This window comes from Ovis canadensis, chromosome 9 (assembly GCF_042477335.2).
Source record: "Ovis canadensis isolate MfBH-ARS-UI-01 breed Bighorn chromosome 9, ARS-UI_OviCan_v2, whole genome shotgun sequence".
Classification (NCBI taxonomy): Eukaryota; Metazoa; Chordata; class Mammalia; order Artiodactyla; family Bovidae; genus Ovis; species Ovis canadensis.
The window spans coordinates 39,330,770-39,355,186 of record NC_091253.1 but is presented as its reverse complement, the minus strand read 5'-3'; the positions used below and the strand labels follow the sequence as shown (position 1 = coordinate 39,355,186).

The window sequence follows — 24,417 nt, the reverse complement described above, 5'->3', positions numbered from 1 at the left end:
AGTCCGTCGCGACTCCGTAGCTCGCAGGCCAGCTTTATGTTTTTGAAAGATAAATGGATCTATTGTTCCCCCACTTCTTCTGGGAGTGTCGCTCCAATCCTGACTCCTGGTGGCAGGGCAAGAGTGATAAGAGGAGAGAATGGAGCCAGAGAGTCGTTAGGGAGCCCTTTTGCATAGTCTGGCGACAGATTCCCATCCAGTACACCCGTGAAGCATCACCATCACCTTTTCCCATCCTTTCTGCTATCATCGTCATTTACAGTGTCACTGTATATTTATATTTCAAATGGCATTGACATTCTTAATGTCACTGCACATTTTTACTTCTCTATGTGTTATTATCTATGTGTTATTACCTCCACCGTATATGGTTACTAGTTTTGCCTTCGACATTTATATGGTCACCTTAAGTGCTTCCTCCTCATCAAGCCCTGAGAAGGAGGAGGATATTATCATTCCTAAAATATAATTTGGGCATCATGTCCTAGTGGGGTTGAGTAGCTTGCCCAGGGTCTTCTTTCAGACTGGAAGGTCTGGAGGGTGACTGCTCAGGATTCTGTGATCTCACCATCACCTCCAGTTTGAAGATGGGGTTAAGTAAGGGCAAGTGCTCACCATCCTCCATGATGGATATAGAGATATGAAGACTGTTCACTGGGGACATTGTCCATCATGGATCTTTGAGATGATGGATAGAGGTAGAAAGAGAGAGAAAAGGAATTATTATAACATGGTCCCAACTTGCCATGTGAGGGAGCTGAAGGATGAAGGAGCTGGCAGAAGGTAGCAAAAACTTGGACACCTTCATTGCATGTAAATTCTGATTTTACAGGTGGGGAGACAAAGGTCCAGGGAAGGGAGGTAAATTATAACAATGTTGTTGCTGTTTAGTTGCTAAGTCCTGTTCGACTCTTTTGCAACCCCATGGACTGTAGCCCGCCTGGCTCCTCTGTCTGATTCTCCAGGCAAGAATACTTGAGTGGGTTACCATTTCCTTCTCCAGGGGATCTTCCCTACCCAGGGATCAAACCTGCATCTCCCGCATTGGCAGGCAGATTCTTTACCCCTAGCGCCACCAGGGAAGCCCGTATGGGTGTTATCTCTTCCAATTCTTGCAGGAATCCTATGAAGGAGTTACTGCTTTTCTGCGGGTGCTATAACATTCCCATGGCCTGAAACAATAGAAATGCACTATCTCAAGTTTTGGAGTCCAGAAGTCCAAAATCAAGGTATTGGCAGGGTTCTCCCCTTCTAGAGGCTTTAGATGAGGAAGGACTCTTCTTTGCCTCTTTGGGTTTCTGATGGCTTCAGGCGTTCCATGGCTTGTGGGCTGCATAACTCCAGTTTCTGCCTTCGTCTTTGCCTCTGTGTCTCAAATCTCCCTCACCCTTTTTCTTAAAGGACATTTGCCGTTTGATTTATGATCTGCCTAGTTAATCCGGGATTATCTCATCCTGAGATCCTTTATATAACTGCATTTGCAAAGATCTTTTTTTTTTTTCCAAATAAGGTTTTCTGTTTTGGGGCCATGATTCAACCCACTACAGTGAGATAGCATCATCATCTCCATTTTACCACAGGGGACCCTGATGCTCAGAGAGGTTAAGAGATGTCCCCAAGGCCACATAGCTACAGATGGCTCTTTGTAATGCATTATGTTTGATAGCAGAAATGGTATTTACGGCCAACCCACAGATAGCACTTATGTATATTAATTCAGTTAATCCTCGCAAAAACTCTATGAGGAGGCACGTGTTATCATAATCCCCAATTTAGAGAGGAGGAAACTGAGAAACAGAGAGGTTGGTTAATTTTCTCAGGGTCACACAGCCAGGCACTTTGGCTCCATCTGTGCTCTCGAACACTCAGAAACTGCCATATAGCCTCCTCTGCAGACGCGAAAGGTCACCACGCAAACCACTGTTAGAGATGTTTTCAGTGGTGACTGGAAAGTCTCAAAAGGGGGTTTTGAGAAGGGTCCCTAAGATCTAGTGGGGGAGATAGACTATGTGCTCAGTCACTTCAGTAGTGTCCGACTCTTTGTGATCCCCTGGACTGTAGTCCACCAGGCTCCTCTGTCCATGGGATTCTCCAGACAAGAATACTGGAGTGGGTTGCCAATTCCTTCTACAAGGGATCTTCCGAACCCAGGATCGAGCTCGCATCTCTTTCATCTCCTGTATTTCCAGGCAGATTCTTTACCACTGCACCACCTGGGAAGCCCCAGACAGACAGACTGTAGGCAAGATTACAGATCCATGGGGCTGTGCCAACCCTGAGGTACGGGGGACACCGCTCTGCACATAGGAGGCCTCAGTTCCTGTCTCTGGGCTCTCACCTCCTGGCTAGCGGTCCCAAGGCGGACCTCCCTGTGCCTTTGTCCTGCACTTCTCTGCTTATGGCACAGTCATCCTGAGAGTCCGTCAAGCTAGCAACTGCGTGCTCTCTCTCCTCTTTGCTCCCCACCTCCTCCCCTTTGTGCATCAGTTAGTGTCCAGCTCCCTGTGGACTCTGTCTCCTTGTTTCCTAGGTCCTTGCTGTTCTATGAACAGCTGTAGCTCACTGTGGGATAGGAATAGCAGCGCATCTAAACTCTCTGGATTCCTCCATCCTTCCCCTGGCTGCCTGCAGAGTGGTCTCCCTGCAGCCCTCCCCTGGAAGGGCTGAGCATTCATTTGCTGAGCAAACCTGTGTTGGTTACCTTCTCTGTGTCAGGAACCAAGGAGACAGATATGGCCAAGGCAACCCTGTTCTCCGTCCTCATGGGACTTCCATTTGGGTGAGGGCATCAGCTAAATAAAGTAAGGAAAGCAAATTAAATAATAAATAGTTATGATTAAAGGTATGAAAGAAAGACAAAGGGGTGAGAAAGAATAATGCAGTGGGTGGGGTGGAGGCTGTATTTCATTTTAGACAGTTGATTTTTTTTCTTTTTTTGGCTTTACAGCATTCAGGATCTTAGTTCCCTGACCAGGGATTGAACCCTTATCCCCTGCATTCAAAGTACAGAGTCTTAACCACTGGACTGCTAGGGAAATTCCAGAAGGTATTTGATATAGGGTTTCAGGAAGGTGCTGAGGAGAATCTGGAAGAGTCTTATGATACCTGAGCCAGGTAATAGGGTATGGTGCTTAGTAAGGGAGCAGTAAATGTTAGTCATTGTCATTCATGGATTACTTCACTCAGCAAACATTTTCTGAAGGCTAATTGTTATACTGGCTTCCCTGATGGCTCAACAGGTAAAGAATCTGCCTGCTAATGCAGGAGATGTGGGTTCGATCCCTGGTCTGGGAAGATCCCCTGGAGAAGGAAATGGTAACCCACTCCAGTATTCTTCCCTAGATAATCCCATGGACAGAGAAGCCTGGCAGGCTACAGTCTGTGGTATCTCAAAAGAGCTGGACACAACTTATCAAGTAAAAAGCAATTGTTATACCTGTGTGCACAGCCCCTGGTGGTCTCAGTCTCAAGTGGAGAATTATCTGGGCCCTCTCAAACCCACTAGCATTCTTACTTTTGCCATGCAGATAAGTTAAGTCAAACACATCTATAGCCAAAGTGGGGATTAATTCTGTTTTCTTCTCCAACACTTCACAAAAGATAAGTGTCTCAGAGGCTCCGCTAAGGAATTCTACTATTTTCTCCTCAGTCTTATCTTAGGTGTCTGCACGTTGCCTCACTTCCAGGCTGTCTCAGAGGGTTTTGATTTTGCAGTTGCCCTGGGGTGGCCTCTGGTCTCTGAATGTAAGGAGAGCCAGAGGGTCTTTTGGGGAAAATGCAGAAACAGCCTCCAATGTTGAATAGGACCAGGCTCTTGTGCTTGCATCCCCCTAACTTACAAACACTTGGGATTCTTGAATCTCTGTCCTCAAATCACCATTTTCTGGACCATCAACTTGTTCTGGGAGCATCACTAGGGATTTCTGGACCACAGGCCCTGGAATCCTAGTTAAATCAAACAAGTAAAATGAAGAAGAAAAGAGACTCGTGGATATCTTTAGGGAAAGCAAAACCCAAACTCCCTGCATGAAGAAAATGATGTGGTGTTTGAATGGGAGACTAGAATTCCTATAAGACTGTGTGAGAGCTGACATTTCAGAAACCAGATCCTTCCCTCCAGCCCCCTCAACATTGGCTTCTGTGTTAACGTGCAGCCTTTCAGGATGTCATCCCAAAGGCTTATGTTGGCTAGACGGAGAATAGGGCGTGGTGGTGACATTGTGCTAGCACATGACTTCTCTTAGATCATTTCTCGTGCCTGATCCTGGGCTTCTCTTCCTAGACCCTAACTCCTCCTTGATAGGGATTTGGCAAACATTGCTCACCTTGGGATTTTGGGAAGCTGCTCAAAAGCTATATCTTGTATATATTGACCGTGGAGTCCATTAAAGAGTTGCTAGTCCCTATGAAGTGGTTTGGTAGTGATTTAGTCACTCAGTTGTGTCCAACTCTTTGACCCCATGGACTGTGGCCCACCAGGCTCCTCTGTCCATGGGATTCTCCAGGCAAGAATACTGGAGTGCGTTGCCATTTCCTTCTCCAGTGAAATGGTTTAGTTCAGTTCAATACACATTTACTGAATACCTTCTGTGACGTGGTCCCCATCCATGAGATGCCCCTGATGAAAAGGGAAGATGAGGAGGTGTCTGTCGTGGTGGCCCAGCCTGGGACCGAGGATGGTGCAGGTCATCAAGATGCCTTCTGGGGAGAGATGTTGTCTATGTGGGATAGATAATACCTCCTCCCCAAATTCATGACAACTCGGAACCTCAGAATGTGACCTTGGTTGGAAGTAGGGTCTTTGCAGAAGTAATAAGTTAAGGATCAAGATGCGATCATATGAGTTAGGATAAGCCCCAAGTCCTATAAGAGACAGAGGAGGACATGCAGGGAAGGTTGTGTGATGATGGAGGCAGAGATTGGAGCAATGCAGCTACCGGCCAAGGAATGGCAGTGTTTTCCAGGAGCCCCTAGAAGCTGGAAGAGATGAGGCAAGATTCTTCCTTAGAGCCTTCAGAGGGAGCCCAGCCCTGCCGATACCTTGATTTTGGATTTCCAGCTTCCAGAACGTGGGAGAACAAATTTCTGTTGTTAGAACCTGCTGAGTTGGTAGAGTTTGTTATGGCAGCCTTGGGAACCCCTGGGAGCCAACACAGTGTCTGAGCTGAGTCCTGAAGGAGGTGTCAGAGCCTTGCCCTCATTCCCACACTCTTCTCCCAGGTTGGAGCACATGTAGTTGGGAAAACGCCATTGGTCAGTGAGAGCAGGAGCCTCATTCACCTCCTTACCACTGTGCCTGCATGTAGGGGCTTCTGCTCAGTACTTGCTGAATGCATAACAGCTTATAAGTGAATGAAGGAAGAAGAGAGCAGTGCTCTCAAAGGAGGATCAGTGAGCAAGAGGCAGGAAATGGGGTTTCAGGTGTGAGAAACTGTGGCAGCCAGAGGGGAGGGGCTGCTAAGTGTTATCTGTGTCAGTTGCTTCTCCTTGGTTCAAGTGGGTACTGAGTGAAGTTTTTCATGGGGGATGTGCAGACTGGCCAGTGAAGAAGACAGAGAGAAATACCTAATACAGAGGAAGAGAAGGGACCTTGACTGTGTCCATTGTCCACTCAATGTCAGACACTGTACTGTGTCTGTTAATGGCCATCATCTGTCTTGTCGTTCTCCAGACAATCCCTCAGGTAGGTAAAAGTCCACCCATTTTCCAGATGTGGAAACTGAGGCTCAGAGAAGTGAAGTAACCTGCTAGATGTTGCACTGCCAGGGAGTGACAGACCCTGAATCCAGGCCCAGGTCTCTCCCGCTCCCACATTTCTGTGCCTGCTTCCAGAAATAAACAATTGTGGGCAAGGGAAGGTCGTTGGGGTCCCTGAGGCTGGGGAAGGACTCAGTGCCGTCCAAGTCCAGATGACTGGATTGGGTGAGGGGAAGGGGAAGATTTTCTGAAAACTGATCCGGGTGGGCATGTGGAGTTCTGGGGACCTGGATCTCCTGATGGCTGTCAGCTGTGTCATTTTGAATAGTGTTCCCGTGGTTAAAATCAACGTCCTTTTCTTCCCCATCATATTTCATACTGCTCTAGTCTGTGTTTTTCATTGTTCTCAGGTCGGTCTGCAATAACAATTTTTAAAACTTAAGCACCATCGGGGTTCTTTCCTGACTTAAAAGCACCAATGCATCTGATAATTAAGCCCTAGTTCTCACCTACAGCAGCAAGAACACCCCAGTGGTGTTTAGGGCCTGTTCGTTGTGCAGGCGCTCATTCATTCCATAAGCACCTCAGCATCATCTGTGTGCCAAGCAGTGATTGAACTTGGCCCAGGGGTTTATAGGGCACTGAGTCTCTGTCTTTGCCTCCACAAAGAGCACCTCTTCTGGCTTCATTCCAGGTCTCTATGGTGCTATGGTATGAAAAGAGCTGGAATAAAGGGAGGGAGGGAGAGGGGAAGGTGGGTAGAAAAGTTGGAAAGGGTTCCATGGAGGAGGTGAAGGCTGAGTAAGAGTTCAGTAGGTAGGGCTGGGGGAGGCGTTGGAGCAGAAGAAGTAGCCTGTGGAAAGGCACGGGGGTGTGTTGGAGCTGTGTGGAGAGGGTGGTGTCAGACGTACTGAGAACACGTTTGAGTTAAGCCAGTTATCGTCCTTGTCAGGGTGTTACAGAGTTTCATTATAGGCGGCAGGGGTACTTGGTTTTTAAAACGTGGCTATCTGGGGCTTGCTCTCCTTCATCAGACAGAGCATGTGCTCACGCTCAGTCACACCGTCATGTCAGACTCTGTGTGACCCCATGGACTGTAGCCTGCCAGGCTCCTCTGTCCATGGAATTTTCCAGACAGGAATACTGGGGTGGGTTGCCATTTCCTCCTCCAAGGATCCCTCTCACCTGGGGATCGAACCCACGTCTCTTGCGTCTCCTGCACAGGCAAGCAGATTCTTTATTACTGAGCCATCTGGGAAACCCTCATCAGACAGGATATAAAAGAGGATGAAGCAGGATTATGAGGGGGAGACCATCTGGAGGGGAGACTGGACCCTCCAGGGCGGGGTTCACCTTCTGAGTCACCACTGCTCATAGGGACGAGAGTCAGAAAGGGTCTGCATGGGGTGGGGCCAGGATGCCAGCAACTGTCTCTCACTGGGGCCATGTAGCTCTGCCAGGGGACTGCTCTTGTAGTGTCTGCTGGTCATTTCCTGGTCAGCGTGGGGCCTGATGGTGGTCTCAGCACAGCAGGCCTTCTTAACAAGATGCCTGCTGGGAGTCAGGGCTGCGGCGGGGGGAGGAGGGGGCGTGTCTCAGTGCAGAAGCTGGCAGCCCCTCCTGTGCCCTGCTTACCGCTCCCCCGCTGCAGTTTCTTTCCTCCGGTGCTGTTTTCTCTGCTAGTCCCCCTCCTGCTCCCTGGTGTGCTGGGACAGGGTGTTTGATGTTCTTGTTGATGTTTTCTTGCTTACTCCTCACACTGCTTCATTTCCCCCTCTTCCCTTGTTGCCTGTTGAGATGATTAGTCAGCCTAGTTGACATTTTTCCACTTAAAATGTTTCACTGCTCCTGGCTAAATATATTTTGACCTCAGCTCTGGACCGTGACTCTCTCCTCAACCAGCAAGACTGAGGACACTTTGTGCCAAAACCTTCTCTCTCTTTCGTGTTGGTCTGAGTTTATCGTCAGCAGATTGGAAAGGATTCCTCGGGTGCTGAGGGTCATTTTGCAGCCCAGTTCAGATGTGGGGATTGACCTCGGGAGGCCCAGGTGTGTGGCATGCACCTGTCACAGAGGCATCTGATCTGACGCACGGAGCTGGCCTGCGATGTGTGTCCTAATGGGTTTGGCTCTGGGACATCTTTCTTTATAAATCCCAGCAGGCAATTTACATAGTTTTGTGCCCCAGGGAGACTTAGACAGCTCTGAGTAGCCACAGACTCTGGCAGCTTATTAAATATTGGATAGAGACGAAGGGAAAAGAAAGTCAAAGCATTAGCAAGTCTCTGACAGAAGGATTGTTGGAGGCCACAGAAGGAGTTTATAGATGGCAAGACGCCTCCTTCTAATTCCAGGCAAATAGGGCCCTCTGGACAAATCCTGCAGGCTTGACTGAGGTAGGCTGTGCCACCCAGAGTCACCAAACTTGGTTTAGGAGGGGAAAGGAGAAGGAAAGCGGGAAGGACAGAGTGTTCTCTTAGCAGAGGGCCTGGGGGAGCTTAAAGCAGTGCCTATGCATACTTAGCTCTGAGTTTGAGATGGAAATCCCAGAGATGATGTTGATTCAGCCTCTGGGTCCACTTACTAATTCTTTCATCCACTCATCATGTTTATCAAGGATCTGCAATCCTTGTGGCTGACACTGAGCCCAGCCAGCCCTGGCTCTGGGAATGCAGAGGAAAATGGAACAAATGTAAGACTATAGAGGGGAAGATGATGACTGAATTATTACAGATAGGATGAGGGCTTCAGAGGGGTCATATCAGAGACAAGGGGGTCATTTAATAGGAGAGTAGGCCCAGGCCAGAGTGGTGGGGGGCATGGAAGACTTCCTCAATACAATGACTTTTAAATCTGGAGTGTCAAGTATAAATTGAAATTACATTAGGTGAAGAGGTGAGGGAGGTGGTGTGTATTAAGCAGGGGCAAGAACAAGTGTAAAGGCCCTGTGGCAAGAGAGAGGAGGGGGACTAAGAAAGGATGACTGAAGCAGAGATGACTGTAGGGAGCAGGGGAAGCAAAAGAAGTCAGAGAGAAAGGCAGGGGCTGGGTCAGAGAAGCCCTGGAAGCCAGATAAAGGCTAGATTCTTGCAAAGATCTCTGGAAGACTTAACGTCATTTTGAACAGGAAGGTAACATGATCAGAACTGAATTTTTAAAAGAATACTCTGCCTGTTATTTGAGGAATGATCAGAGGGACAGGAATGGAAGCAGTGAGTCAATTAGGAGACTGGTAGGAGGCGGGGGGATGGCTGCACTCAGAGAAGCAGTGATGGAGACAGAAGGGGCCGGAGGTATTGGAGGTCTATTTCAGGTTTGTCATCTGGCGACAGGACCAGATGAGGATGGATCAGATGGAGGCATCAGCAGAGAGTCCAGGGTGCAAAGCACATGGTTATGAACTGGGCAAGCATTTTCTGGTGGAGGGCACAGCAAGCTTGGAAACAGAAAGTGGAGAATTGCTGGAAATGTATGAGCTGGAGGCTGAGGCTGAACAAGAAATGGGGGACGTATTGGGAGGTGAGATCAGGAGATGAGAGCAGAGAGGTGTCCAGGGCTGGTGGGGGAGCGAGATTGCAGGTCCCTGCAGGTGGCCTGAGACAGCTGGGAAGGCTCTGGAGGGAACAGTGGAATGATCGATTCTGTCTCACTTTTGTGTGTACCAAAGGTCACTCCAGGTACATGGTAGGCAGGAGGAGAAGGGAATGACGGAGGATGAGATGGGTGGATGGCATCACCGACTCAATGGACATGAGTTAGTAAACTCTGGGAGTTGGCGACGGACAGGGAAGCCTGGTGTGCTGCAGTCCATGAGGTCGCAAAGAGTCGGACACGACTGAGCGACTGAACTGAACTGAACTGAAGGGCACTCAGGCTGCTGTGTTGAGAAGAGGTTCAGGGGCAAAGTGGAAGCAGAGAGGCCGGTGAGGAAATGGTGGTGATGGTTTAGCTGGAATCAAGGTGACGGCCAGGACCAGAGGCAGAGCTGTGGGTGGTGAGGCGCCGTCGGTCTCTGGATAGTCTTGGAACAAACAGAAGGAGGTGTGAGAGAAAGAGCCAAGAGGAGTGTCTGAGGCTTTGGGCCCGAGAAACTGGGAGAGGGTATTGTTCTCTCCAAGGATGGAGAAGTCCATGGAGGGGTTGTCTTGGAGAGAAAAGGGTGATCTTGAACATGTTTAGTTTGAAGCGTGTCCTTAATATCGACATGGAGATGCAGGGCAGGCAATGGGGTCTAGAGACAGAGAAAGCTGCCAGTCAGCAGTAGTGGGGCAGTGTGGACGGCCAGGCCCTGGGTGAGCTGGTGCACCCAGGGAGTGATGTGCTAAGTTGCTTCAGTCGTGTCTGACTCTTTGCGATCCCATGGACTGTAGCCCGCCAAGCTCCTCTGTCCATGGGATTCTCCAGGCAAGAATACTGGAGTGGGTTGCCATTTCCTCCTCCAGGGGATCTTCCTGACCCAGGAATCAAGCCCACGTCTCTTATGTCTCCTGCATTGGCAGGCAGGCTCTTTATCCAGGGAGTGAGAGTAGATCCAGAAAAGTTCTCAGGGCTAAGCACTGAGGTTAGCAAAGCACCGTGTAGTCTCCAGGAAAACAAGGAGACAAGAGCGAACTGCAGGGAGAAGGAAGAGAAGGGTTGTTCCGGAGGCCGAGAGAGGAAGGTATTTCAAGATGGAGGGAGGGTCTGCTGTGTCATATGCTGCTGAACAGCCAAGTCAGACATGAAGGGAAAGTGGGCTGCCTGTGTGGGCTTATGGAGTCATTGGTCGCCTTCATCGGTACAGGGTCAGGGGAGAGGTGAGACAGAGCCTACTCAGAGAGGTTCAAAGAGAAAAAGCTGGAGTAAGGCCAGCAGCAAAGTGGTCTAGGGAGCAGGGCAGAGCAGGAGAAGGAGTGCAAAAACTACAAAGGGAGGAAATGAAAAGTCCGGACCATGGACCCGGAGAGCCGGGTGGGGAGAAAGGCTTCAGCTGGGGGGCACCGGCATGCTGGCTCAGGGCAGCAAGACCCATTCTGGACACTTCCCTTGGCGGTGACAGGACTTCCGCCACTGGGCTGGGGCGGGGCTGGCAGGACAGGATGGGACTGGGACCAGCACGTGCAGGTCTTCAGTGCCCGCACCTGAGCAGGGTGGTGCTTCTGGACCTCAGTGCACGTACATTACAGTCATCCGGGATGCTTTTCAAAAGTACAGCACTCTGGGGACTTCCCTGGTGGTCTAGTGGTTAGGACTCCACACTTTCACTGCTGAGGTGGGCAAGGGTTCAGTCTCTGGTTGGGGAACTAAGATCCTGCAAGCCACGTAGTGAGGCCGAAGAAAACAACAACCAAAAACAAAAAAACCCAGAGCTCTGACCCTGCCTCTGAGAATCCCCATCTGTGCATCCTCAGTGAGGCTCGGCCCCATTTTCAGACTTCTTCCCAGGTGATTGTAATGTGCCAGCAGCTTCAGCTAATTCCCACATGTGGGACTGAGCCAGCGCGGAGACACTTTGAGATAAAGAGGGCCATAGAGAAATGGCCAGCCCTGGCATTGGAAGGGCCACGCTTGCGGTAAACTCTGAAGGAATTTGTTGGCTTTCCTTAGGACAGCAATTCTTATAACATTTATCAAAATGAAAATTTTGATAAATTCTGCAGGTTTATAGCTCCCCAGAGGCCAGAGAAAAACATCACTTGGCAGCAGAAACACACTTTATTTATTTTTGTGTGTGTGGTGGTGCAGATAGTTCAGCAAATACTAGATACCAAGTTTCATATACTCTTCTGGCATTCCGATGCACTACATCCTAGAATGCAGAGAAATAGTGTGTGGATGTGCTTAGTCACTTCAGTTGTGTCTGACTCTTTGTGACCCCATGGACTATAGCACGCCAGGCTCCTCTGTCCATGGGATTCTCCAGGCAAGAATACTGGAGCGGGTTGCCATTTTCTCCTCCAGGGGATCTTCCCCACCCAGGGATCAAACCCACGTGTCCTGCATTGGCAGGTGGATGCTTTACCTCTGAACTACCTGGGAAGCCCACAGAGAAACACAGTCAAGGCCTGTTGTTCCTGAGGCCCCCTGGAAGAAGGACTTCCAGGGACCCTGCTGGGTGTCTTTGCCCTCTCATTCTGAATTTCCAGGATGTTGTGGAAAGATGTGGTCTTGTGAGCTCAGCGTTTATTTCTTGCACTGGGAAACTACTTCTATCCATTATGTGCAGTTTAGATAGGTTGTCAGCAGCAACTGTTAAGCCCACCTTGGCCTGTAGAGACACAATCCAGGACAAGCCAACTATAGTAACACAGTCGCTGGAAATGGCGACTGGCTCAAGAGGGAGGCTTGGAATTCAGAAAGGGCCAATCATCATCGTTCTGGGGGAGCAGTTATTATATGGAGAATGGTAAAGTTCTTTCCTGAAGCTAGAGAGTGTGGGTCTGGATTTATCAATTGCTATTGTTCCCACACTGGGTGTATAAAGAAGCCTACAGATGAGGTAGAGAAGGAGGGAGGCAGAGAGAGACAGAGAGAGAGAGAGCGCGAGAATAGACACAGAGACAGAGGTAGAGTGAAAGATGGAGTTCTGCCAGCAGTGTGCTTGGTCCCAGGCCTCCAGGCTCTGGAACTTTCCCTCCTGTCAGCTCCCGCTGCACCCTTCTAGGGTTAAGCTTTCTGGAGCTGGGCTCTGGCTCTTGCAACCAGAGCATCTTGACTAGGACAGATGACTTCTCAGTTTCTCACGGAACTCAGGGGACGGTGGAGTGGTGGGGGATGCACTGGAGGGTGAGGCAGGCGTGGTCAAAGAGCTTGTGAGGCAGCTGGCCCTGGGACGTCCAGGTGTCAGTCTCGGGGTCGTAGCAGTCGAAGGAGGCCGAGTCCTCGATGCTACAGTCCGTAGTCAGTCGCCGCCCGCCCGTCACGTAGAGCTTATTTCCCATCACCGTGGCCCCATGGTGCATCCTCCGGTCTTTCATGTCCGCGCATTTGACAAATTTGTTGGACTGAGGGTCATAAGCAAGGATCCTCCTCGTGTAACCTGAAAACCGAATGGCATATCGAGAAGGTCAGCGATGCTTAGTTGGGACTGGAGGTGGGTGGTCAGGGATCTGTCTGATCTCCGCCGTCACCTAACACTGAGGCTGTACTTTGAACTAAAGCGTGGAATATTTCATTAAGCTGGGGTCTGGACCTGGATCTATCTGACTTGAGTCTCTGCATCTTTTTTTTTTAAATTTTCTTTTTAGTCATGCTGCGTGGTATGTGAGATCTTAGTTCCCCAACCAGGGATTGAGCTTGTGCCCTCTGCAGTGAAAGTGTGGGGTCTTAACCACTGGATGCCAGGAAAGTCCCTAGTCTCTGCATCTTAACTCAGAGTGAAGGCAGCACACATGCCATTCTTAAACTGAGAACAGAGATTCCAGGGGCCTCTCAGCTTCATTAGCTTTTTCATCTTTCACGTATGCTCATTCGAGAGCCTTAACAATTCTAAGAAGGAGCTTTGGGAACTCAGAAAATGGGTCCCCACAACAGGCGTATCTAGTGGGTACTTTTAGGACCTCCATTTTACAGATCAGCAAACATAAGCACAAAGAGATTAAAAACATGTCTAAGAGCATACAGACAATTAGTGGTAGAGTCAGGGTTTGAACCCAGGTCTATCTGTCCCCCCGACCCCAACCAGCCCTCTTAACTGTAACATCCTGCAATTGCAGAGAAATTATCCCTTAGCAGCTAGTCTTATCCACAATAGCATTTTTTTTTTTTTTTTTTTTAGTTTTTGCCCTGGATCTGGGATAGTGCTAAATGGTTTAGACAGGTGAGCACATTTTATGATCACAACTCTGTGAAATAGGTATTACATTATTTCATTCCTTTTTTACAGATGAAGACAGGGAGAGACTTCTGGATGAGAAAATAGCTTTGTCAAGTCGTCCACACTCCCCTAGCTGGATGAGTGCTTTTATTTTATTTCCTTATTTTTTTAATCTAATTTTTATTTTATATTCAGGGGTATAGTTGACTTACAATGTTGTGTTACTTCCAGGTGTACAGCGAAGTGGTTCAGTTATGTGCTTTTAAAAAGGCTGTCTTGTAGGACAACACCTGTCTATCAGCGACCCTTTTACCCAGGAAAGATGCCAGGTTCAAGTCTGGCCTCATGATCCTCCATTCAAAATTACCTCCCACGATGACAATCCTCTCCCCAAGCACCACGGCAGGGGCACACACATTCTTGATCATTCTCGTCTCCATTTTGAACCATGTGTTTCTGGAAATGTGATAAACCTGAGGGAGAAATAAAATCACGGCACTGCATTTTAAAGTGATATATTTTTTTAAGAAGTAGAAGTAGTAGTTAAAAGGGTAGAAGAGCAGTGATTTCTCTTTCTTTGCATTTTTTCTCCAGTTCTGAAAATATAGGTATCTTACCATCATTAAACAAAATATATAACAGAATGAAGAAACTGTTATCAGAAATTGGTCTTTATGTGGTCCATGAAATCAGTGACTGTGCTTCTGTGGAATGGACTGAGAGTTATGCATTTGAGTTGATAGCATGTGTTTGCTTACCTTGCTTGGAACATTTCTTTCTTTTCAATGAGAAATGGAGCAACTTGGACTTGCATAAAACCAATGATCTTTGAATCATTTTTATTTCTGGCTCATGTTTAGATTTCAACATGTTCCAGTCTATCTGAGAGGGTCTTAGGGCCAAGAATAAATTTGGGTCTAAACGGGGAAGGCTTTTGAACAGGTCATGCCTGAAAGTCATTAGAATTATAGAGAAAAAAAAAAAAAGGAAGCATGAGAAAAGGAAGAAAGAGGAAAGAGATGGGGGCAGGATTTCTTGGCCCTGGTCTCAAATAGAGCAGCAAATCACGATTCTCAGACACACGTGTGTGTGCGCGTGTGCTTGGTCGCTTCAGTCGTGTCTGACTCTTTGCGACCCTGTGGTCTGTAGCCCGCCAGGCTCCTCTGTCCGTGGGATTCTCCAGGCAAGAATACTGGAATGGGTTGCCACTTCCTCCTCCAGGGGGTCTTCCCGACCCAGGGATCAAGCCCATGTCTCCTCAGTCTTCTGCATCACAGGTGGACTCTTTACTGCTGAGCCACTGGGGAAGCCTTCCCAGACATGTGCTCCTATTAAATCCCTCAGTTTAAAGTTTAAATATCAAATGTAAGTTAGTTCATGAGAGATACAGGATGGACTTCATGTAAGAAAAGCAGGAACAAAAACTTTCCAATATTCTTCACGGAAAATTCTTTCTGTGTGAATTATAATTACCGCCATATTCGGTTCAGTTCAGTTGCTCAGTCTTGTCTGACTCTTTGCAATCCCCTGGATTGCAGCATGCCAGGCCTCCCTGTCCATCACCTACTGCTGGATTTTACCCAAACTCATATCCATCGAGTCAGTGATGCCATCCAACCATCTCCTTCCCCTTCTCCTCCTACCCTCAATCTTTTCCAGCATCAGGGTCTTTTCAAATGAGTCTGTTCTTTGCATCAGGTGGCCAAAGTATTGGAGTTTCAGCTTCAACATTAGTCCTTCCAATGAATATTCATGACTGATTTCCTTTAGGATGGACTGGTTTAATCTCCTTGCAGTCCAAGGGACTCTCCAGAGTCTTCTCCAACACCACAGTTCAAAACATCAATTCTTTGGTGCTCAGCTTTCTTTATGGTCCAACTCTCACATCCATAGATGACTACTGGAAAAACCATAGCCTTGAGTAGATGGACCTTTGTTGGCAAAGTAATGTCTCTGTTTTTTTAATATTAAAGACCTTATATTTTATCATTTTAGCAAATTGATCTTCACAACCATCCTATGATGTGGATACCACTACTTCCCTCCATTTTTTAGATTAGACCATTGAGGCTGAGAGAGGTTAAGTAACATGCCCAAGGTCACACAACTGGACTGAGTGGAAGAACCTAGAGTCCATGCTTTTATTCACCACACTCATGGCTCTGCTTGGGGTCATGGAGGTATGGCTTTTCTTTTCTTTTTAAAAGATTTTTAAAAATCGTATACTACTCTAATTTGCATTTATTACAGTATTAGTAGTGTTTAAAGATATCTGGTGCTTAGTGGAGCTTCCCTAGTAGCTCAGCTGGTAAAGAATCCTTAGTGTTTAAAGATATTTGATAACTGTTTTTATTTTTGGCCACACCATGCAAAGCATACTGGATCTTAGTTCCTCAGCCATGGCTTGAACACACGCCCCCTGCAGTGGAAGCTCAGAGTCACTGGACCACCAGAGAAGTCCTTTTTGTAGGTTTTTAAAAATCGAAGTATAGCTGATTTACAATATTGTGTTAGGTATTGTTGGTACTCTTGCCTGGAAAATCCCATGGATGGAGGAGCCTGGTGGGCTACAGTCCATGGGGTCGCCAAGAGTCGGACACGACTGAACAACTTCACTTTACTTTTCACTCTCATGCATTGGAGAAGGAAATGGCAACCCATTCCAGTGTTCTTGCCTGGAGAATCCCAGGGACAGGGGAGCCTGGTGGGCTGCCATCTATGGGGTCACACAGAGTCGGACATGACTGAAGTAACTTAGCAGCAGCAGTGTGTATATGTTAATCCCAATCTCCTAATTTATTTGCCTGCCACCCCAGCTTTCTCCTTTGGTAAACCGTAAGTTTGTTTTCTATGTTTTTGTATTGTAAATATGTTCATTTGTATCTCTCTCTTTTTTAAAAGATTCCCCATATAAGTGATATTATATGATTGTCTTTCTCTGTCTGACTTACTTCACTTAGTATGATAACCTCTAGGTCCATCCATGCTACACAAATGGCGTTATTCCATTCTTTTTTATGGCTGAGTAATATTCCATTGTATATATGTACATGTTTATTCATTTGTTGATGAACATTTGGGTTGCTTCCATGTCTTGACTATTGCAAATAGTGCTGCAATGAGTATTGGAGTCATGTATCTTTCTGAATTATGATTTTCTCCAGATATATATCCACAAGTGGGATTGCAGGATTGTATGATAACACTATTTCCGTTTTTTTAGGGAACTTCCATACTGTTCTCCATGGGAATCCTTGGTGGCACATCAGTAAAGAATCTGCCTGCAGTGCAGGAGATATGTGTTTGATCTCTGGGTCAGAAAGATCCCATGGAGAAGCAAATGGTAACCCATGGGGTCGCAAGACTTGGACTTGACTTGGCAACGAAACCACCGCCGCCGCTGCCACCGCCATACTGTTCTCCGTAGTGGCTGCCCCAACAGTGCAGGAGGGTTTCTTTTTCTCCTGTGTGGCTCTTCTTGATGGAGGCTTTCAAGACTGAAGCTCTCTTGAAGTCTCTGTCAGTTCTCAAAGTTGGTGAAGCAAAGAAGAGGCCACAGCTAGAGATAGGTTCAACCACAATGGCTTGCAAGCCTTGTGTTTTAAACTATCTGCAAATATGCAGGTGACACTCTGAAAAATGAGATCCTTGGAGGAAAGCAAACACTGATTGCATTTTACTTGAGTAACTGCCTCCTGGCTTGCTCTTTTTTTTATCAGTTTTGAGGATGGTTTCAAAAATAGATTAAACATTTGCTCACAATTCTCATGATACCCTCAGAGAGGCTGAGGCAAGGACAACAGGATGGTTTGTACCCTGGAGGAAGTGATACTTTGTTCCCGTAGAGGGTTTGCCTAATGCCCTCCAGCAGTAGAAGCGGAAAGAAGGCCAGGTAGAAAGGTTTATCTACATACACAATTTGCATAGTAACGCCCCCACTCCCCGCCCCTGGCCCCGCCCCCACTCCCCGCCCCGGCCCCGCCCCCCTGCTCCCCGCCCTGGCCCCGCCACAGCAGTTTAGTCCTTTAAAAGAATGCTTGCATGCAGGTAAACCATCTGATGAAGAAGTCTTTGTCCCTGTATCTGAAAACCCAACCTTCCCCTTCAGGTAACCCAAGCATTCATCCTGAACTATATATCTGAATGAGTACAATTTCCATGACAAAGCTAAATTCTAAGTAAATAAGAAGAGCTTCCAAACTGATACTTTTCCCATTTTCCCCTTCTCTGGACTGCAGGGTGAAAGGATCACTCACATGTTAGCGTTTTGGGTTTTGGTTTTCAGCTTTTTAAGATTCTTGTTTGATTGTCTTGTGCATTTCTGGATGAAGTAGCTTATAAAGTCTTTTGAGCTTTGCATTTATTCTTAATAATTGATAACAACTTTGTAATGTGAACATCATCAACATAATTGTTGACTTAATTTTGAAAAATAGTTTTTTTTTTTTTAATAGGAGGGGCTCTAGCTGTTCACAGAAGCACTTTATTATAAATCTGAGTGGTGTGGCCAGAGTTTGGAGGGGCGCAGAACATGTCTCTCTAGGCTCAAGTACACAGGTGAAATCTGGAACAGGCTTAGAGTCTGCCTAGATGGTCAGGGAGGAGTGGGAAATATGGGCTGGAGAAGTGATGGGAAGAGAAAAACAAGGAAAGGATTGAATAGAAATGATCACTCTTCTGTGTCATCACTGGCACCAACTTAGTCCAAGCTGCCATCATCCTGGACCTTGCCTGGACCTCTAGAAAGGTCTGCCAGTTCTCCTTCCTTTGTCTTCTCAGGCCTCCTCCAGTTCCTTCTCCACGAAGCATCCAAGTGAAGTGAAAGTCTCTCAGTCATGCCCGACTCTTTGCAACCCCATGGACTATACAGTCCATGGAATTCTCCAGGCCAGAATACTGGAGTTGGTAGCCTTTCCCTTCTCCAGGGGATCTTCCCAACCCAGGGATCAAACCCAGATCTCCCACATTGCAGGCGGATTCTTTACCAGCTGAGCCACCAGGGAAACCCATGAAGCATCCAAAGGAAATTCTAAAAATGCGAATTCAGGTACTTCACCTGCCCTGCTACTCTCAGGATTGAACCCCAGTTCCTTGACAAGGCCTGGAAAGGCAGACCAGCCTCGTCAACATAAACACTCGTCCCCCAGAATGTTCTAGAATTTCTGTAGGAAGGGCTCAGGGGCAGCAATCTGGGTAGAGGGAGTTGCTCAGTATGACCTGGGAAGGGGGCTGATGGAGATTACAGGGGGACTGACCACCCCCAGCTCCGCCTTGGTGCACAGCCTTTCTGCCCCTTCCTCTGTGTTACAACCATCTTGTCAAGCTTTTGGTTCCTCCAGGGGATGTGCTGCACACCTTTCTGCTTTAGGGCCTTCTGCCAGCTATCCCCTTACCCAGGAGCACCACCCCTCCCTCAGTAGAAGAGTCTGACTCCTCCTCCTGATGGCAGACTTCATCTGCTCAGAGAAGCTGCCTGCCCATCTCAGTCCACGTGAGTCCTGTGTCCACCATGTGTCCTCTTCCTCTTTTACCCTCCATCCTCACCTCCTTCTCTCTTCTCTTGCCTCTCTGCTAAAGTCCACTTAAACCAACCTCACAGAGTTCTCGCCAAAGGCCTCTGCATCCTCACACCCTCCTAGATTCCCTCCAGACTGGTTTAGGGGACCCCTTAGCTGCTGCTGCTACTGCTGCTAAGTCGCTTCAGTTGTGTCTGACTCTGTGTGACCCCGTGGACTGCAGCCTACCAGGCTCCTCCGTCCATGGGATTTTCCAGGCAAGAGTACTGGAGTGGATTGCCATTGCCTTCTCCTTTAGAGCACCCCTCTATTCAGCATTTGAATCTCAGTTCTCTCCTAAGCTCCTGGAGAGCAAGTGCGATTTACAGCTCCTGTCCGTATCCCCAGGGCACCCAGTGTAATTCCTCTAAGTGAACAGAGCTGATCTCAGGGGCCTCCTTGATCACCTTTAGGAGAGGGACTTCCCTGATGGTCCAGTGGTTGGGACTCTGTGTTTCCAATGCAGGGGGCTTGGGTTCGATTCCCAGTTGGGGAACCAAGATCCCACATGCCACATGCGTGACCAAAAAGTAGAAAAATAAAATAAAGAGAGGCTTTTTATTAAAGGTGAACTACAGAGATTAGAATGTGCATAAAGTTGGAAAACACCCGATATTCTGACATTTTGATCTTTATTAATCACACTTCTCAGGGAACTTGTAAGTGAAATTGGCATCTACCTATCATTTAAGGCAGGGGTTCCACAACCTGGCTGTGCCTTAGAATCTCCTGTAAACTTTAATAGCAGTGAATATCAGGATCCCACACGTGGAGATTCAGATTTTGATTCAGCAGATCTGAGGTCTGGCTCCTGGTCTTTTGGTAACAGACTATGGACCAGGGCTTGGGAATCTTCTTTTAAGGCCTTACTGATTTGGGTTAGAAGCATCTGCAATATTTCTATTCTGTTGTTGTTCAGTCGCTCAGTCGTGTTCAACTCTTTGACCCCGTGGACTGTAGCCCACCAGGCTTCTCAGTCCATGGAATTCTCCAGGCAAAAATACTGGAGTGGGTTGCCATTTCCTATTCCAGGGGATCTTTCTGATCCAGGGATTGAACTCATGTCTCCTTCCTGGCAGGCAGGTTCTTTATCACCAAGCCACATGGGAAGCCCTGTAGAACTTCACTATCTGACATTTGATGTATTCTAGCTAGATCCTTCGGAGAAGGCAATGGTACCCCACTCCAGTACTCTTGCCTGGAAAATCCCATGGACAGAGGAGCCTGGTAGGCTGCAGTCCATGGGGTCACCAAGAGTCGGACATGACTGAGCGACTTCACTTTCACTTTTCACTTTCATACATTGGAGAAGGAAATGGCAGCCCACTCCAGTGTTCTTGCCTGGAGAATCCCAGGGATGGGGGAGCCTGGTGGGCTGCCGTCTATGGGGTCACACAGAGTCGGACACGACTGAAGTGACTTAGCAGCAGTAGCAGTAGCAGCTAGATCCTTTAGAGGTATCTGATGTACCTTTGTATGTATTGACCTTACCCAAAAGAATTCATAAATGGATAAGATCTTGCTGAAATTAAACTTCCTTCCTTCCTCCCTCCCTTCCTCCTTTATCCTTCCCTTGCAACTAACAAGCATGTATAATACGCATATATGTGCATAGGTATGTGTGTATTCATGTATCTGTGTATGTACACATGTGTTTGCACATGCACACATGTATACATGTGTGTGCATGCAGTGCACACACGTGTGAGCATATGTGTCGTGCATGCATCTGTACATACGTGTGTGTGCATGCATGTGCTTGTTTGTAGGTGTGTGTAGACATAGTGGGAAGAACCATTTACCTGGATACATGTATGCATACGTGTGTGTGTGTGTGTGTGTGTGCACTTGTATGGTGGGAAGTACTGTTTACCTGGATAAGGCGCACAGGATTCTGCATGATGTCTTCTCCCCCAAAAAGGTAGAGTCTCTGGTCTTTCACAGCAACCGCAGGGTGGAGGACCCCCACTGGCATGCTGGCCATCCTCTCCCAGACGTTGCCGACACTGTCATATCTCTCCATGGAGCCCATGACCTCGTGCCCCTCACCAATCCCCCCGATGGAGAAGATGAAGTTCTTGTGGGCAGCGCTTCTGTGGGAGTAGCGGGCCGCCAGCATGGGCTGCCCTGGCCTCCACTGATTCAGTTTCAGGGAGAAGACGTAGACCTTGGCACTGGGCACACTCTTCCCCACAGCCATGCCCCCCAGCACGTAGATGCCGCGGTGCAAGGAGACGGCTGAGGCCTTGTACAGGCGGGCCGGGAGTTTGGCAAGGCTCTGCCACCGGCCAGTCTGTCCGTCATACAGCAGGACATCCCTGGTGGTCTGCTGGTTGTCCTTCCTTCCACCCAAGAGGATGAGGAAGTCTTGGTACGAGTTTCTTGGCGGGACATGCCACAGAGGTTGGAGGCCCGCAGAACTAGCGGTGCTGTACAGAGAAAACACCTGCCTCTTGGCGGTCTCCAGGATGGTCTGGCAGGGGGGCGAAGACTGGAGGAGGGCGTCGTTGGCGATGAAGTGGTGGAAGAAGGCCGGGTGGACGTACTGCAGCCTGACCTGCTTGAACAGTTCCTGCACGTATCGCTTCCGGGTCTGGAGGTCATGCTTGATCCAAACCATGAGGGCCTCGAACACCTTCTCCTCCTCCCCACACAGCCCATCGTCCCCCAGGTAGTCTCTCAGTTCCAAGGCACAGAGCTCCTTCAGGTCAGCCGACGCGGCCACTTCTGGGAAATACGTCAGGGCCACCTCCCTGGCTTTCTTCCGGAGGGTCTCACAGCTGAAGATTTCAGAGAGTCTAGTCATGCCCAGGCAGTTGCTGGGGCTCAGCTGGCTCTGGAGGAAGGAGGAGCAGGCCTCGAGCAGCTTGGGGTACTGCAGCATGGATGCAGCCTCCATCAGGGGCAGGACACTTTCCACAGTGATGTGTGCCTCACCCGTGTACACATACAGGACGATTCGCTCCAGAGTCGAGGCATCGATGCCTTTCAGCTGGACCTTGGCCTCTCGGCTCTCCCGGAAGTTGCTGCAGAACATGGCCCTGAAGTAGGGACTGCTGGAGGCCAGCACGTTGCGGTGGCAGGGGACCTCCCGGGCCCCGGCGCAGATGCTTACGTCGGTCAGGATCCGATTTTGCCTCAAGTCGTTGAGCTGCCTCAGCAAGTCAGAGGAGAAGTCATGGTCTTTGAAGAGGAGCCCCTCTGATGACTCCATGTCCATCCTGTAAAGACGGGGAGAAGTCCCAAGAAGGAGGTCGTCCTGGAGGGTTAAGCTGTGGCGGCTCCGAGACTTACAGCACATCTATCTGTCCATTCACTAAGCTCTTTGTGGGTACCACCAAGAATACACCTTAGTGAAGACTGGAAAATGGGACCACCTAGTGTACGGGCCTCAGCGAAAATCTCTCTATTTGGTTATGATTATTCTCAGAGGTAACAGAGAAATAGCATCTGCAGACAATCTGAAAAAAGAAAAGAAAAGAAAAAAAATTTAGAAGAGAGAGAGAGCAGGTGGTAAGTTGGGAGAGTTGAAGGTGGTAAGTGGTTACAGGGGCTAAAACGTTAGCTTGAAGCAAAATGACAGTCTGTGCATTTGAAGCATAAGTCTGTGAACTTTTCTCCGGATTCTCAGCATATCTCTTACTTAGTAAACTCATCCAAACATCTTTCCGGGTGTTAGTCATTCCCCACGGATGTCATGCTGGGGGCGTGGCCTCTGGTATCGAGACAGAAATGAGGGATGGAAATGGATCTTTGCAATGTTTTGTTTTTATTTTTAAACATGACCTCACGGAGTCTTGTGGCTTTTGTTTTTAAAATGAGATAAATAGAAAGCAGAGACCGACGGTACCCTGGGCAGGGTTTATTGGATGACATCTGGCCACCCGTTCACCTGCAGAAGAATTAAACATTAGAGCTATTTACCTCGTTTTCCTGCAGTGAAAACCATCGATACCTGCCGCGGCTGGTCCCTCCGGAGACTTTCCACCTCTGGCTCCAAGTGAAACCATAAAACCAGGCCTTTCCTTAAGCTGGCAAATAATTTGTCCTGGGAGAATTCTGGATTTGTTTATGCTGAAGGCGCTTTCACAGTTTTCTAGAGCTTTGTGAAAGAACTGCTAGGCAGAGAGACCGTGTATACATTCCAGGGCTAAGAATAGTTGCGTATGTACTTTCCACTGTTATGACATGTGACTTTCCATTTGCCTTTTGCAGCAACCCGAGGGCCTGTGGGCCCAGCGCATGCCCACATGCCTTGTTTCCTTGGCAGATGTTTACATGGGCAGAAATAGATTTGGAGGAACAGCTTCTCTTAGACAAGACTTTGCTGCCCACTTGGACACATCCTGAGTGCCTTGTCCTAAAAGTGCCTGGGAATTCTAGATGTCTGTAAACAGGTTGCTGTGACCTGGGAAAAGTCACTGAAGATAGTTCTGGGTGAGTTTAAGGTGGCAGATGGTCACAGGGAAGCCAGAACATGGGGGCCCAAGGGCATTGCTCAGTTGGTCTCTATTTCCTACTGTCTGCGGGCAGGATTGTTGGAGAAGGGCTGTGAGTTCCTCCTCCAAGCTCCAAGGTGATGGTCTCTGTGATGAAAATTGTTTTAGATATTTGTGGAGCACCCCCAGGGTTTCCAGACTTGGGGGAGACCAAAGCATTGTGGATCCTCCTTATCACAGGGGCTTCTGTTTTAAAGTGGCCGGGGCAGTACTCTTGTGGGTCACACCTGCTTCTCACCAGAGCCCTGCTGACTGTTCTTCAGTTCATTAAAAAAAAAATATTTCAGGCTTGCTTTTCTGTTTTATTTTTCCAATTTTTCCCATCAGAGAGGCTTGAGCTAGAGGAAGGAGGAAACTGTGTTGCTCCAGGAGCAGAGTGTGGGCAGGAGAGAGAGAGAGAGAGAGTGAGTGAGTGAGGATGAAAGGAAGGAGAAGAAAGAGGAGGGGGAGGAAGAAGAGAAGGAGAATGCTGATGGTGATGGAGTAGGATGCAATCTCCAAATATAAGAATTAGAGCCATTCTGGAGGGCTGTAGAGCTGCCAGGGTGAGTTAAAGGGACCCTGAATCTATCTTGCCTCTCCGTCCAGGGAGGTCCTGATTGAGGGTACCAGCAGTGAATGATGGCAGGGAAGCCTGGCTTTCTCTCCTTCTCAAGTCTTGCCGGGATTATTGCAACAGTTGCTCCTAACCCTCGCTCCTTGTCTCTCCCTCCAGTACATCCACCCTGTCACCACCACAGTCACCCCCAAGAAGCCAAATCAGAATCTTCCCATCCCTCAGCATCATGCCCTTCAATGGCTCCCACCGCCCTGTCTGCAGGATGAAGTCCAGACTCTTTAGCAGGAATCAGATTGGCCTCCTGCCCTCCTC

General features: G+C 48.3%; 1 protein-coding gene and 1 non-coding gene across 2 annotated transcripts; one reads left to right on the top strand and one right to left on the bottom strand.

Moving 5' to 3' along the window:
* Positions 1-11,372: 11,372 nt before the first annotated feature.
* KLHL38 (kelch like family member 38) lies at positions 11,373-23,215 on the bottom strand. Its single transcript, XM_069599934.1, has 4 exons — positions 22,972-23,215; positions 20,921-22,508; positions 13,860-13,965; positions 11,373-12,715 (listed from the first exon to the last, which is right to left on the bottom strand). Exons 2-4 carry the CDS (start codon positions 22,346-22,348, stop codon positions 12,426-12,428), a joined length of 1,824 nt encoding a protein of 607 aa, XP_069456035.1. The 5' UTR covers positions 22,349-22,508; positions 22,972-23,215; the 3' UTR covers positions 11,373-12,425.
* Positions 19,471-19,543, top strand: TRNAG-UCC (transfer RNA glycine (anticodon UCC)). The gene has a single exon. It is a non-coding gene; the product is annotated as a tRNA-Gly (tRNA).
* Positions 23,216-24,417: the final 1,202 nt, after the last annotated feature.